Source organism: Aquila chrysaetos, chromosome 16 (genome assembly GCF_900496995.4).
Source record: "Aquila chrysaetos chrysaetos chromosome 16, bAquChr1.4, whole genome shotgun sequence".
NCBI classification, from domain to species: Eukaryota; Metazoa; Chordata; class Aves; order Accipitriformes; family Accipitridae; genus Aquila; species Aquila chrysaetos.
Genome location: NC_044019.1, coordinates 19,332,951 through 19,347,732, shown reverse-complemented (window position 1 = coordinate 19,347,732; position 14,782 = coordinate 19,332,951). Strand labels below are relative to the sequence as shown.

The window sequence follows — 14,782 nt, the reverse complement described above, 5'->3', positions numbered from 1 at the left end:
AGCACACCAAACAAGATATATGGTGATACATATAAAGAGCAAGGGTACTCGGTGCTCTGAATACAGCTACACACTCAAAAGAAGCACAGGAACTACTACGAGCTGGAGAAGGCACAAGGAATACACAGAGAGCAAGGTAAGCCTTCAGCCCCACTGCAGCCCCACATTTGGAAGAGCTACAAGTGAAAATGTGAAGCACTGCAAAATATCCTGCCTTCCAGCTCATCCTCTCTCATGCGAAATGGCATCACATTGCTTCCAGCACAGCACTGACTACACCTAGTGCAGTGTTAACTGTCCTTTCAAAGTTTTGGCTGCAGTTTAGCTAAGAAAATAGCCTGTCATTAGGGATACAAGTCAACAGCACCATATATTTTAATAGGAACTGGTGTGGGGATGAAAAGGAAGAGGAGAGAAGCAGCATATGGAAAAGCAACAATATTTTAGGTACACCTCAACCACCTCTTCTCTGGAGTTCCACTTTGCAAAGAACTGTGCCCCTACAACTGCTGATTTTACCTTTACCAACATCAGCATTTTGCTGAAAAAGACTGCAGAACTCTGTGGATTAAGTGTGAAAGCACTTGATCTCAGATACAGTGAAGCAGCAAAAGAACTGGACTGTCCTTATCTCAATCTCAGTGAGAAAGGCAGAGTCCAGTATTAAACTACTCAGTCTGCAGGGAGGGCATGGTTTAATGGTTATGGAAGGCATTAAAGTGAGAAAAGAAAAAGTAGGATATATCCCAGAGATTCTGTCCAAGGGAGATTCACAGAAGCACAGATCTGTACTTAGAGGAAGCTGCCTTTAAGCTGAGGGGTTTCAAAAGATGTAGAGCCTCACAAGCAGCAATCAAACCCAGTGAGAACTTTTCACTTGGTCAGAGTCTTGGTCTCTTGGTCCTGTCTTACCTTCAGGGCAGGTAATCCCTTAAATGCTAAGGGAAACGTTACGAGTTCTAAAATTACAGATTCTCTTGACAGCACGCTCACTTTACTGAGAATGAAATACAGAACTTCATATTTACTCTCTTCTACAGCTTCACTTGGTTATATCCACCTTCACATTGAAAACTGGATGCATGTTTTTATGAGTCTGATATCAGGGATAGCATATTTTAAATCTGGAGATGTAAAGAAAAAATTGTCATTGAAATAAAGGTACATCAGTCTGAGCTGGTCTCTAGCTGGTTTTTTTTCTTCTTTCCGTGACTCCGTCCTGTAATTTGGAAGCACTGGAGGCTCTTCAGCCACTTGTTTAATGCTGATTTTACTTCACCACTTTAATCTTTTTTACCTTTCATCTAGATAATCGCTATGCATCTAGCCAACTACAGCAGATAATGAAAAGAACTGACAGAGTATGCTGTCACCATGCCTTCATCACACCTGTCCAGTCAGAGCTACAAGCCTGGTGAGCCAGACCAGTCCACCTTCCCTCAGTTGAGATCCTGAACCATCAGACACCTGAATCTTTAGATGATCTCCAGAGGTCCCTTCCAACTGTAACTATTCAGTAATTCTGCAACCCAAGCTTGTCAGTCTCTATGACAGCAGGGTCCAGCTGGCAGCTTGTGGCCACAACCCCTTCCCCACAGATGAGGAACAGCTGCTGTAGCAACAAGCACTGCCAAACCACCAAGCACCCTCATCCATGTCTGCTCATAGCACCCTAAAGAGCTCAGCAGTGACGCTGCAGCCAAGGCAGCACAAGGAGGGGTGGGGAGCAGCTGCTGTTGAAGAGAGGAGAGGAAAGGATGGACACTGCCTTTCGGGCAGACATCCTCCCTCTCCCTGCCCTCCAGCCCTGTCCCTCCTCCCAGCCCAGCAGCACCTCAGAGAGCAGCTGCTTTCTGCAGCCAGACCCCTTGCTCTGCTTCTCTGCTCCTCTTCACCACCCCCCTTCCTTTAACCCGTTCTGTGCATGTTTAGATTTATCCTGCATGAAACCTGTACGCTCAGACGATGAAGAAACTGCTCAAATGGGAAAAACACAGAAAATAAAAGGCATGCTTCTGTAGCAGCTGACTCGCCCACATAATCTAAGGCTGCTTTTGGAAATCAAATGCAAAGACAGAGTTCAGTGGCTCTATGCCCACATGCAGGTAGACAGAGAACAACAAAATTAATGGCCATATTGGGTCAGAACAGCAGATCAAAGTCCAGGGTCCTGCCCCCTGGCAGAAATGTATTAACAATACAAACAGGGAAAGGCAAACCAACAGAATTTTTTTCCTTGGTATACGCTTCCTAATAGCTGTGGATTTCATGATAGGTACTTAATGATTTCTGAATCTGAAATGTCTATGATGGCCTACATGATTCACATGTGGGCCACTGCAGACTTTTTTTTTCTCATCTAGAATCCACCAGATCCATTTTTAGCCCTCCCTCCCTTTTAAAAAATATTTCTGGCATCCAAAACATCCTATAGCGATAAGTTTCAGAACTTAATCATGCATAGAGTAAAAAAAAAAAAAAATTCTGTGTCACTTTAGTTCAAAAGCAACTGCATGGACTTAACGATTGGAGGTACTCTTGTGGCAACACGCAGGAGAGCCTGGCTCTGTGCCCTCTTCATAAACATCCCCTACTGCATGCATGGGTCCTCCCACCTCCAGTGAGACACCATCATGGGCTCCTTTGCCTCCTCTGTGGCAGAGAAGAGGTTGGCAGTGCTGTGTTTTGTGCTCATCTCAGCACCGTCAGTGCATTTTATGTATCCTATGTCTTACAATCCTGTATGATCCAACCCCTACACATGGTAGGAGACATTCACATAAAGCAGGCACTGATGCGCTCAGCCCTACCGTGATAGGATACCTCTTGACATAGACTCAATAACCTGTCAGGCAAAAATGCAGGCATCTGGGACTCACACATTCCTACACATTTCATTGCTGTAGACGAAACACATAGACCAAGCATAATTGGACTAGGCCCTACATGAGTACTTGGTTAAAACAATGAATTTTTTAGAATAATTTTGGGATTATCTGTGACTTCTGAGATTCAGAAATGTATTCACAGGTAATATTTTCATAACCTTCTCTGAACCAACAAGAGCCAGAGCCTACTTAAAAAAACAAAAAGAAAAAAGGAAAAAAAAAAGGTCTCTTCAAACCAAAAAACAAAGAGAAAATGCAGTAGATAAAATTCTGAATGAGATCATGAGTCCTAGCAAAACTGAAATGCCAGAAATAATGTTAAAATGCAAATTACAGGAGAAAAAAAAAGAACAAGAAAAATATGCAAGATCCACAGATAAAGAGCTGTAGGTTGTAAATGATCGCACGCAGGGGGTCTTCGCGTGGTTTGTGAAAGTACAGTGTCTAGTATAATAGGACCTTGCCCTCAATTTAGCCACATATAAACAATAATAGATGCTTAACAGTGTCTTACAGGTAACAGCTAACAGTGCTGATTAGTTTCTGTTTATTGCAGAGAGCAGCACTTGTGGAAGAGGAGGTAGAGGCAGGAAGGCAAGAGGGACAGAACCAAAAGCTGCCAAAGGCTACACAGTTACTCTTTCACTCCCACAAACCCAGCAAAGCTGGGCTTGAGAGATGACAAACAGCTTCAAGCATGTCAGATCTGACATTTACATATATGCCTGAGTTGCATCTGGAGGGCTATTGCCATCACAGCATAAGCAACAGTTGGATGTTCCATCTACACTGACAGAAGCATTTCAGAGGCAATTATCTTCTTTCTACTGAGCAATCCCTTCAATGGTCAGAGCAGAGAGACCTCCCCAGATATCCCCTGACAATTTGGATTCAAAGGATGGAAATAAAAACCCAATGCTCTCCTCTTGAGTAGTTTCTCTTCCTTTCATACACTGTAGACATGCCCAAAAGGCTCATAGCAATGAAATGACAACCAATGAAGCAGGTGAGCCTTCCCTCTATTTTTCTTTTCACTTTCCACGTTCCTTCCACTTAACAGAAGTATTTTATCTACTTAATAGAACTTGCTCCAAGGCAATAATTATTTCAATGGTGGTACTAACAGGTTTTGTCCAGCATCAGCTATGCAGCTGATGTGCCTGTGGCAGTACACCAGGGACATGGGAATATGTAACACAGTGTATAGGGGAAACATTATAAGCACATTTCAGTTGCTACGCGCTAAGGTTGAGGTAAAGTGCATTATGTCAGACATCAAAACAGCTGTTCAGCTATTCTGATGGCACAAGAAGGCCTAGGGTCGATGTACTGATATGCTGCAGTAAAAGATAGAAATTCAAAAGTACTGATACAAGAGTGACAATAAAGCCTTCCCCATGCCATTTCCTTTTCATAGAAAACACTACGTGCCATCTTCGAAGCACCAGTATGAAATTAGCATTCAGTGGCCTATTTTCATCATTTGCACTACATACTAGCAAATACGATGGTAGGACATATATCAATTCTTCTTTCAGCTTCGTCTGCATTTTAAATACAGCATCAGGTGAGAGCAGTAGAAAAAGTAAAAGCCTGCAAAGCATTTAAGCTAGTCTGGAATCTCTCACATGAGAAACAGACAAGCAAATAAAAGACTACTGACATGAAAAAATAGTCCTTTGCGCCAGTAGTGCATTACTCAAAAATAAGTTGCAGAGGCAGGTCCAAAGAAAATAATTCAAATATGTCAATTAAAATTCAGCAGAACACTTCTTGTATACCAAGAAATACATTTCTTTCATCATAAAATGCCCATAGCCAGACCAAGGCATGATCTCTGTCAGTAAGTCACACAGCAAGGCATTTTAGTCATGGACTCCAGAAAGACAAAAATTTTACTTAAAACACCTGAAAAGCTCTCATCACCCAACACTTATTCTTAATTTGTATTTTTAATTTGTTCTAATTTCATATTATTCTGTGAAATGCATGATGGCAACAAAGTAAAGATTAAGAAATTTAAGGTTAGTATCAAGAAATAGCAGAATCGACAATATTTTACACTGTTAAGACGCTCTTCCCTTAGGCATACAGAGAATACGGCCTACTGTGACCTCACATACCAAAATTAAAGCAAAACAAGACATACGAAAGAAAAAGAAGAAATATCGTAAGTGGAAGCTACTAGAAAATTCATTCCTTCTCCTCCCCATCAACACCAAATAAACTAGGCAGAAGAGCAGTCAAATTACTGAAATTGATGTCATATCAATTGGAAAACCGACTGAGCCCATACAATAAGCAGTAATTGCTCTCTGTGAAATTCATGGGTCCAAGCTGCCTGTTTCCCATCTGCTCCTACGCAATTTAAGCAATTCTGAACTTTGCTCTCCATTCCCAAATGTGTCACAGGTTTATTAGCACGTCAGGGGCCAATTCTTAAGATTCTCCACTAAGGTAAGCTATTAGGAGGAGTGAAATTTCTGTGTCTGTAATTGCCAGGCCAGAAAAATTCAAGGAGGACAATCACACATGACCTTAACGAACCTACCATGAAAAACTCAGAAGATAACACAACACACACCCCTGCATCTAAAAAAAGAGGTCATTCTGTTCTCTCCTTGCACATGTATAAATCTGTGTTTAGTACAAAATGCAGACTACTGTAAGGAGCTTACAAAAATTTTTAACTTGTAGTTGGTTTTTTGCTAATACAATGAGCTCCACCATGCATCTTAACTCCTGCTAGATAAGGACTGGAATCCTCCAGTAGCATATATGGGGTGGCTCAGTCTTCAAATGCTTTTCAGGAATGAAAGGAATGGAATCTTGCTATAAACTACAAATAATTTTTGCATAGGACAGTTCAGTTGTAAACAGGTCACCAAGTATTCTAGTATTATCTCACAATTTTCTCATTAAAGCTAATTAATTCCAAACATATTTAATCATTTGTAATTTTTCTTACCTCAACAGAATTTATACACTATTTAAAGATGCAGCTGCTCATGCTCTCGTAGGAAAGACTAAAGTACAATGTTCTCATCCTTGAATTACACCAATGGCGATGAGATACTGTAACCAAAAACCAGGCTAAGACCCTATGTGACAGATGACAACACAAGCAAATTTGAGCTACAAATTTCAGATTTTTTGAAATATTCTCTAATATTTAATGACAATGTATTTTTCAGATTAACATATGTCTTAAGGTATGACTAATCCCTGCTTACATCACATGTGGTATCTCAAGTAACAGTATCTTGGGTTACCGTCTTTGTTTTGGTCAATGACTGGTACTGCAATTTGAGAGAATTCATCTCACTTGTCTAGACTATTCTCACCTCTAACATGGGTGGAATACTTACCATTGCCCAGAACTTCAAAGTTCATAAGGAAAGGCTTGCTATATATATTTTTATATACATATCTTTATATATATAAATTAATATTACAGAAAATCCATTTTATATTGTATTATAAACTACTTTTGCTACATTTAAAACTACAAAGACTTTCTCATCTTTATAAATAATATGCATTACTCTTCACCATAATATCAGTTTAGATCCTAATGGATTTTCATTTGATGGAGCATTTTGGCACTGACTCTATTGTTGCAATATATAAAAAAAATACCATTTTGACAATGATCAAAATGCCTGTTGATGGCATAAATACAAAAACCATATACATATAATCATATACCATCTACAACAGTTAACTACATATATAACAGAGATAGTACTAAAATGTAATTAGTATACTCCCTACAAGAGATAAAACATTTTTGCATTACTTAAAAACACCAATTCTTAGCCCTTGTGGTAAAATACCGAAGTAAATCAGTAAGTTTCTGTCCTCTATGTAACAGCAGAGCTTATACCAACTGAAAGAGGGGGAAATTTTCAGTTACCCTTATTTATCATAAGCGCACCAAGTCCCACTGACTTTCTTGACCTATCGCTACGCTGTAAGACCTGAGTATGCTCCTGAGTTTTTGATTCCAGGTGTGCACCCTGAGCATGGTCTGGCTTAACACAAACAGAGGGGCATGCAGCAGAGGAACAAAACAGAGGTGTGCGTGCAGCAGCCCCTTGGTAGCCCATGAGGGTGCACAGGCTGGAAAAAAAAAAAAGCCATAGTAGCTCTAGCCAGGTCTATAACCCAGTTGATCAGGAGACTGGGATGACAGAGTCATCTTCTGCACAGTCTACATTCATCTAAAAGAAGAATACTTGTTCTACTGCCCATACATTAAATATAACAATAAATTGGAATAACCAGAATTGTTGCCTCCTGAAGAAATACTGACATAGGTGAAATTCAGAATGTGGATTTACTCTACTGGAATATTAAAATCACAAAGCACAAGACTAATTAGGTAAAGGAGAAATTAATATCCTATACAGAAAAAAACCACAGCATTATTTCTAAAGAGTTACTAACAGTTCATCACATTTAGAGACCTTACATTATTAGAGATCAATATTCACAACAAAATGGGGTAGATATCTATATCAGACTAACAAACTGGATTAGAGAATAGATCCTGATGTTCTACAAGAAATATGAAAAGTGAAGGTGCCATCTAAGAGCACTTCATTCTAGCTTACAAAAGTTGAAGGTCTAAACACGGCCAGTAGAAAAAACTTTTTTTCAAATGCCTGTGACTTTACTTGACCATTTTCTAATACGTTACGTGTGCTAACAGTTGAATAACCATCTGCACTCCTATGACCGAGACCTGCCTCTATAGGAAACCTGCCACTAGATAGGTCAATTAAAGCAGGGGGGGAAAAAAAAAAAAAAAAAAAAAAAAAAAAAAAAAAAATCAAAGAACAGAGCCTAGATGAACAAGCAATCTGACCTCCTATATGAAGATCCTGGCTAGACTTCAGATACACCTGCAGCCCTACAAACTGTAGCAGCACAACTTAAGATGGAACCCATGTGCGTCACAGCCTGCAAGAAACAAGGTGACTCATTAATAGTTTGCAAACCCGTATTTATTTCTAGTGGAGGAAAGATCAGGAAGCATGAAGAGGACAGGCTTCACAGTAAGGATTTACCAGCTTTGAAGCCATTTGAATCTGCTAAAAACAAACAAAAGGAAGATAGCATAATATCATTCTCACCTCTATACGTGCTTCCACTAAAGAAATGTAACAAATACATGAAGAAGAAGGATGTTAAAGTGAATTTAATAAAATACTTTTTCATCCATCAGCAAATAACAAGCTCCTCACAAAGTTAAAAAAAAAATTCTCCAAACCACTGTTATTTTTAAATAGACTTCAGAAAATTGGGAAACACAAAGGACAAAGACAACACTAATATTGTTCCAAAATTTCAAAAGGGTAAATATCAACATGATGAGATAATGAAATAGCAAGTGCAGGTTTTAGTCAATAAATTTGATCCAGACATAGAAGCAATGAGAAGAAATATGATTTCACAGAATACATATTTTGTAAGATTACAAGACTGTGGATAAAAGTAACTGCTGCCTCTAACGGTTTGCTGGAGATTTGTGACTTAGCAGTATCTGTCACTGAGGAAAGTGGCATTGTTTAATAATAACAACAACAATACTGGACATATTAAATCTACTACAAATAGGCTAAACTAATGATCTCTAAACATACCTATGATATAGACTCATCACAGAAAACTGTTGCTAGTTCAGTGCTGCTAATATTATGAATACCTTAACAGAATAATATAACAAAGTGGGTAACTAATAAAGTTTGCCATTATTTCCTATTTCACCAACTTCTGGGACATCTGCAATGATCAGAAAAAGCCAAACAATGTGAGCACAATCGTGCAACATGCGTTTTAATTGAAAAGCAAGACCACGCTTCTCAGAAAAATGATGTGATGGTTACAGAATGAGGGGCCGTACTTGACAAAGTTATACCATCCTTGTCTGCAGCACTAGTGATACTCTGAAATACTGTGCCTGGTTTCATTACCCAAATACACATGACAAGCAAGGGTCTGCTGAGCATAATACCCTCCTTTGCGCTTGCAAGCAATGAACGCTTGCTTGAAAAACTGTTTTGAAGTGTCTGTTACTTTGGCTCTAATTGTATCGTATTTAAATTAACATCAGCTGTGAAAATGATGGGTGTGAGGTTAAATTCCAATTCTCTGTCTCATGGGATTTTAAATAGGCAAATTCAGGACGAGTGGATATTAATTAGCATGTATGGACAAAGAACCAGACTGTTGTACATGCTCAGTGTTCTTTAAAGTCCACTGTCATGAGGCAAAGGTTTTTTGCTCAGTACAAGAATAATCAAGTTAAGTATTAAGCCTCTGAGGAACGATTACTATTATAACCATTAAATGATCAGTTGCATGTATTGCACTAGTTTCTCACAGCAACGTGTATTGACTGTGCTGTACACCAATATAAAGCAACACATTACGAGTCAGGGGATTTGAGTATCGAGTTTTGGGGGTTTTGCACCATAACTTAAAAGGCGACTACTCCTGAGGGGCTGCGAGGCGCAACCCGGGCAAGCCCCAGGCCCTCCCCAGCCGCGCAGAGCTGCGAGGCGCTCAGGCCCGCAGGCCGCCGCGGCCCTCGCCTGCCAGAGCGCTTCCCCTACTGCGGAGAAACGCTCCCCTTCTCCAGCCCGGGCACCCCAGTCCCCCCTACCCTGCCCCTCTCTGACCCCCGGCCCGCGGTACGAGCCCAGCGCTGCCTCCCCACACGGGGGGCACCGCTCACCCGGCCCGCGCTCCGCGGCTCCCCCCGCCCCCGCCCGGCCCGCGGTGCGGCGGAGCCCGCCTCGGCCGCAGCGCACGGCCCGCCCCGGCACGGGGGGCCGTTAGCAGCGGCGGCAGCGAGGGTGGGTGGGGTGTCTCCCGGCCGGCGCCGGGCCGCGCTCCCCCGCCGTGACGCGCTGGCACCGCGGAACGGCACCGGGGCGAGGCGCCGCGGCCCCCGCCCGGTCCCGGCGAAGCCGCGGGGACAAGGCGGCGCGCTCCTCCCCCGCTGCTCGCCTGCCTGCCCACCCCACCCCGCGCGTCCTTCCCCAGTCAGCCCCTTCCTCCCGCTCCCCAGAGCCTTTTCCTCTCCCCCGTCTCCTCCTCCTCCCTCCCCCCCCCCCCCCCATTTTAAGGTAACTCCCAGGAAACGTGCAAACCTGTAATTTTTACCTTCTTTGGCTTTTTTCCTCCTCGCCAGCGTGCCGCCGAGCTTGCCCAGAAAGGAGTCATCTTTTTTTCTGGACGGGGGAGATTTAGGGGTGGGAGACTTGGGGGAAGAAGGGGACTTCTGGGGGGAGGTTGCCATGATGGCCCAGCCGCCGGCGGCGCTCGGGGATGGAGGAGCCGGGTCCGAGGCCCCGATGCCGTGGGAGGCTGCTCCCGGCTCTGAACGGAAGCGGAATTATTTCAAGCATTTGAGGCAGCTCCTGCTCCGCTCTCCCGGCTCTCCCGCTCCTTCCCTCCCTCCCGCCCGCCCTCCCGCCCGCTCGGCGCCCGCTGGGGAGGGCCCGCTCCCCTCGCACGGCTCCCGCCGCCGCCCCCCTCCTCAGCCCAACGGCGCCTTCCTCAGCCCCATGGCCGCCCAAGGGCCCCCTCTCCTCAGCCCAACGGCCCCTCCCTCAGCGCAACAGTCACCCCCTCCTCAGCCCCATGGCCGCCCAAGGGCCCCCTCCTCAGCCCCATGGCTGCCCACGGGCCCCCTCCTCAGCCCAACGGCCCCTGCCTCCGCAGCCCCCTGGCCGCCCAAGGGCCCCCTCTCCTCAGCCCAACGGCCCCTTCCTCAGCCCAACAGTCACCCCCTCCTCAGCCCCATGGCCGCCCCTACCTGCTCCTCTCAGGGGGGCTCAGCCGTGGGCCGAGGGGCCTCGTTTTACCTGCCCGTGGGGTCTGGTCCCTCAGGCTCAGGAAAAGGGTGCCGGGAAGGAGAAAGCCCGGCAGCGGGAGCCCTGAGGAGGGCCGCAGCCCCAGGGCGGTATGAAGGTGGCCCACAGCTTTTTGGGCGGGCGGCTGCCCACTGAGGCACAGGACAGTGCCTCGCCCCACGGTCCGTCCTCCTTTGCACTGCCTTGCAGTGGAGCGGGTCGCCAACTCGGGCTGGTTGGTCAAACGCAGAAACGTAGGTGACCATATGCACGAGAGCGCTAGTTAACACCAGTGCCAAAAGTTAAAGGCAGGTATAGACAGGCAGGACCAGGGCTCTGACAGCTCAGTGCGTCCATAACTATTGAGAAGTGACGGCTCTGGAAGGATGGGGCGGGGCACAGCTGCAGGCAGATGTTTCTACACCCTGTGGTCAGCACCGATAGAAAAGAGCTAATGAAGTAATAAAGCGTCACTAAATAGTTTTGCGCAAGTTAAAGTTCAAGCTTACTACGCACATTTCAGCCTTGAGCGCATTTTGCAAAGCAGCTTTTCTGCCTGTAGGTTTCAGCTACATCTGTGGTCAGAGGCGGCGGGCATCGTCACATCCACTTCTACAGAAGAAACCAACTGTTGTAGTCAGACCGGTACAAAAGCCAGTGGGAAAGACTTTGCATGACAGATTGCCTATACCAACTCTGCTTTGATTTGCAGATGAGTAGCTTAAGAGAGAAGTATCTTTAAGACAGGTAATTTGCTGTGACTGGTTCAGGAGGCACCCAGGACTGGAACAGCATTAATGTCATCTGGATGCACTACTTTCACTTACCACTTAATCACTCGATTAACAATTCAGGCAAAAAGCCACACACACTTCATGCAAATATCTAGCTATCCATTAGGCATAATAAGCGAAATGAAATTACCATGAGGATAGTTCTAAATCGACTAATAATTGTTGTGTTTTTACAAGCTGGTAACGTTGGTTAGCTGATGAGGGGTAGACATCAATGCCTATTTGTTGCATGCAGTTAGTATATGCCCTAGAGAAAAAACTTTATTCATCCATACTGCCATCAGTTAAAAGCAGGAATGAGCCCAAGCCGTTAGCACAATCTCTCCTTTCCTTACATTTGCTCTCTGGCTCGTAGCACCAATTGTGTGGCAGGGCTGTTGTCTACAGAACAGTCCAAATTTCAGACATTATTCTCTTTTTACAGAACTGCTACTCACACAGTGTGTGGATTAAGAGGTGAACAGTTTTGAATAATTTTTAAGAACATAATAAAAGACTATTTCGAAAGAAGGAGGAATAAACACATTGAGCCCTTTTTTATAAGCATGTGAATCTGTGGCATTTACAAACAGACCAATGACCCAACTAAATCTCCATTTGGACCCAAATGACTATATATATAGATGTCAATATAGGATTTTGTGGGCACAGCAGAAGAGACGGCATTTTGGCAAGCGCAAGTGTGCTTGCCTTTGTACCACTAAAGACAGAAAGAACAAGAAAGATACCTCATGAACAGTAACGGGTGCTGGGTTGTGCAGTACGGGGAAAGTCAGAATTCAACATGCGTTTGCCAAGTCTCACACAAAATAGCTGAAAAGACCCAGCATCTCTCTTTCCTATTTCACTACACTCAGCATCTGTAAATTAATGACAAATGCAATATTACTTATTTAATAGCCTCATGAGCTATGGGTGTTTCACATCACAAGGAGAAAATAAATTTTAAATTAAACTTAATGTGTTTAAAATCAACTTTATCAGATCTGGAACCACAAATACTGTGTGTTTTAAGTAATAATGTTGAAGCAACAGACTTAAGTTTACTGGGGGTTTTTTATGGGTTTCTTTCAGAATGTATTTGCAGTTCTCTGGGTATAATATTATTGCAGTGTTTTTCCACTTAATGATGTTTCTCTTTGAGGATAGTGACAATGTTTTTTTTTCCCTGAATCTTAAATTTAGAACTATATATGCTACTTTTTTTCTTTTGATCTGGGAATATATATGGTCAATGACCTTAAATAAGTATTGCATTCAGCACAAAAGGCCTTATAGATATGCACAAGGTCTAAGTTATGGCAGATATAGGAACATTGATTTTAAATGCCTTGTTCTTATTTATACAGTATTTTAACCACAAATAAAAGCTGCAGTAATAGAAATTCGGTGGGGATTTTTGTTTGGCTAGGTTTTTGCTCTGCTTTATATTTGATAATTGAATACTTTCATGATCATGCTCCATGATCGTGAAATACTTTCACGATCATGCTCACGCACAGGACACAGTAGTCAGCAGACTGCCATTCAGGCTGGCCCCGCTGCATCTGGCATATAGAAATCTGGAGCAAACCACGAGAGCTCTCACGGTGCTCCCTGTCAGCACCTTGATCTTACAGATGAGCCAACCAGTAGCTCAAATTAATTGTATCCTGATCATATATTGTATTGCCTTTTGCCAGGCAATAAAAGAAGGCTAAATCCACATACTTCAAATAATTCTTACTCACCTGCATATCTGTCCATGCACACCTGGTTTTTATTTCTTTTACTATGGGACTCAGAACGATCACAAACAGAGTCTTACTTTCCGCATGAGGCAGAAGAGACAGGGTACGCAGTATACCAACCACAGGCTAGGCTAAGTAAGAAAGACCACAGCGGCAGCCAAGCTGGTTAAGGCTGTACAATAAATTATTCATTTGTCTTAGAGTTTTCTCCTAGCATTCTTCTCCTAGGTGTACCTCTGCTCTAGCCTTTTGATCATTTGGTCATTTAAAGAACGAAAGGGGAATTTTCAAAAATGCTCTATGGACCTACTGCTATTGCCGTGATTGCCTACAGTAACACCCTTCACTGGCCTCAGGAAGAACAGAACTAGTCCGAAGTCTACCCTTTTTATTTTTTTAAGTACTTGCAGTCAGCCTTCTACTGACCCGCCAATTCTGTGTGGTTAACTGCTGAACACGCCTGCCCCACCCTGAGTAATAGTTAACAGCACAGTAAAAGAGCCTCCTTAGAAAAGAAGGCATTTCCATCCAGGTTACTTTGTGGATGTTTAACATCTATTGCTTGATTGGGATTTTCCGGAGAGTGCCCCAAAATACCTGGAGATAAGAGCTCTGGCAGGGGAGGCGAGGCCGCGGCCCACGCTGGCACCCCAGGAGGCTGGGAAGCACGAGCCGCCGCCAGCCCCGCCTGCAGGAAAGTGGTGTTGAGTGCCCCCGGGAAGCCCCGCTCCTCTCCACGGGGCTGGGAGAGGCAGCGCAGGGAGAAGGCCGGCATTGTACCTCCACGCCTCACTCCGCACCCATACAAGGACGTTTAGACATCCCAAAGGACTTTGCTGCACGTGATTTCAGACCCTGTAAGACAGGCCCAGGGCTGACTGGTCATCCCGACGGGGCTACATTATAACAGCAGAAAACATCATTATCGGGGTAGAAGGACTCCAAATTTTCATTGCCACCGTCATCTAAAACTCACATCTGAGGATAAATTTGTTTCCAGCCCGCAAGGTGAATTTAAGATTGAGCATATGCTTATGCTTGAATTTAAAAAAGAGCTATGATTTCTACTCAACTTGTAACTTTTTTGGGATAAGAATCTTCTCTTTAAATAAATAGTATAACAAATAATAAACTAACATAGTTTCATAAAAGTATCAGAGTATTTTCAAGCAGATTCTTTAAAAGTACAATGTATTTTTTGTTGTACATCAAGGAGCAAAAAAGATAGACTAACATGCAATGAGGAAAAAATGCACATGAAAGACAAAAGATAATATGTTGTATACAGTCACAGAGATTAATTATTTGGAAAGTTTCAAAGGAAAGAAAGTGGGTTTTAAAATTTTCAGTAAGATGAGAACATCATCCTGGTATTTAATGCTTCTGATAACATGTTGTTCCATCAGTCAGTTATTTATAAATAGCAGGCCAAGTTTACCTGTATTTACATCTGGCCTTCTTGAGATAGTTTTAGAAAGAAAACAATGTTATGATTTTTTTCTTAA

General features: G+C 43.3%; 1 protein-coding gene across 1 annotated transcript in view; it reads right to left on the bottom strand.

The window, feature by feature from the left end:
- The window catches only part of PARVA (parvin alpha), a 69,764-nt gene extending 59,419 nt beyond the window's left edge, over positions 1-10,345 (bottom strand). Inside the window, exon 1 of the mRNA XM_030039359.1 lies at positions 10,062-10,345. Within this exon, the coding sequence (XP_029895219.1) occupies positions 10,062-10,197 (136 nt within the window). The 5' untranslated portion in view covers positions 10,198-10,345. The remainder of the gene's footprint in view (positions 1-10,061) is intronic.
- Between the last annotated feature and the right edge of the window lie 4,437 nt (positions 10,346-14,782).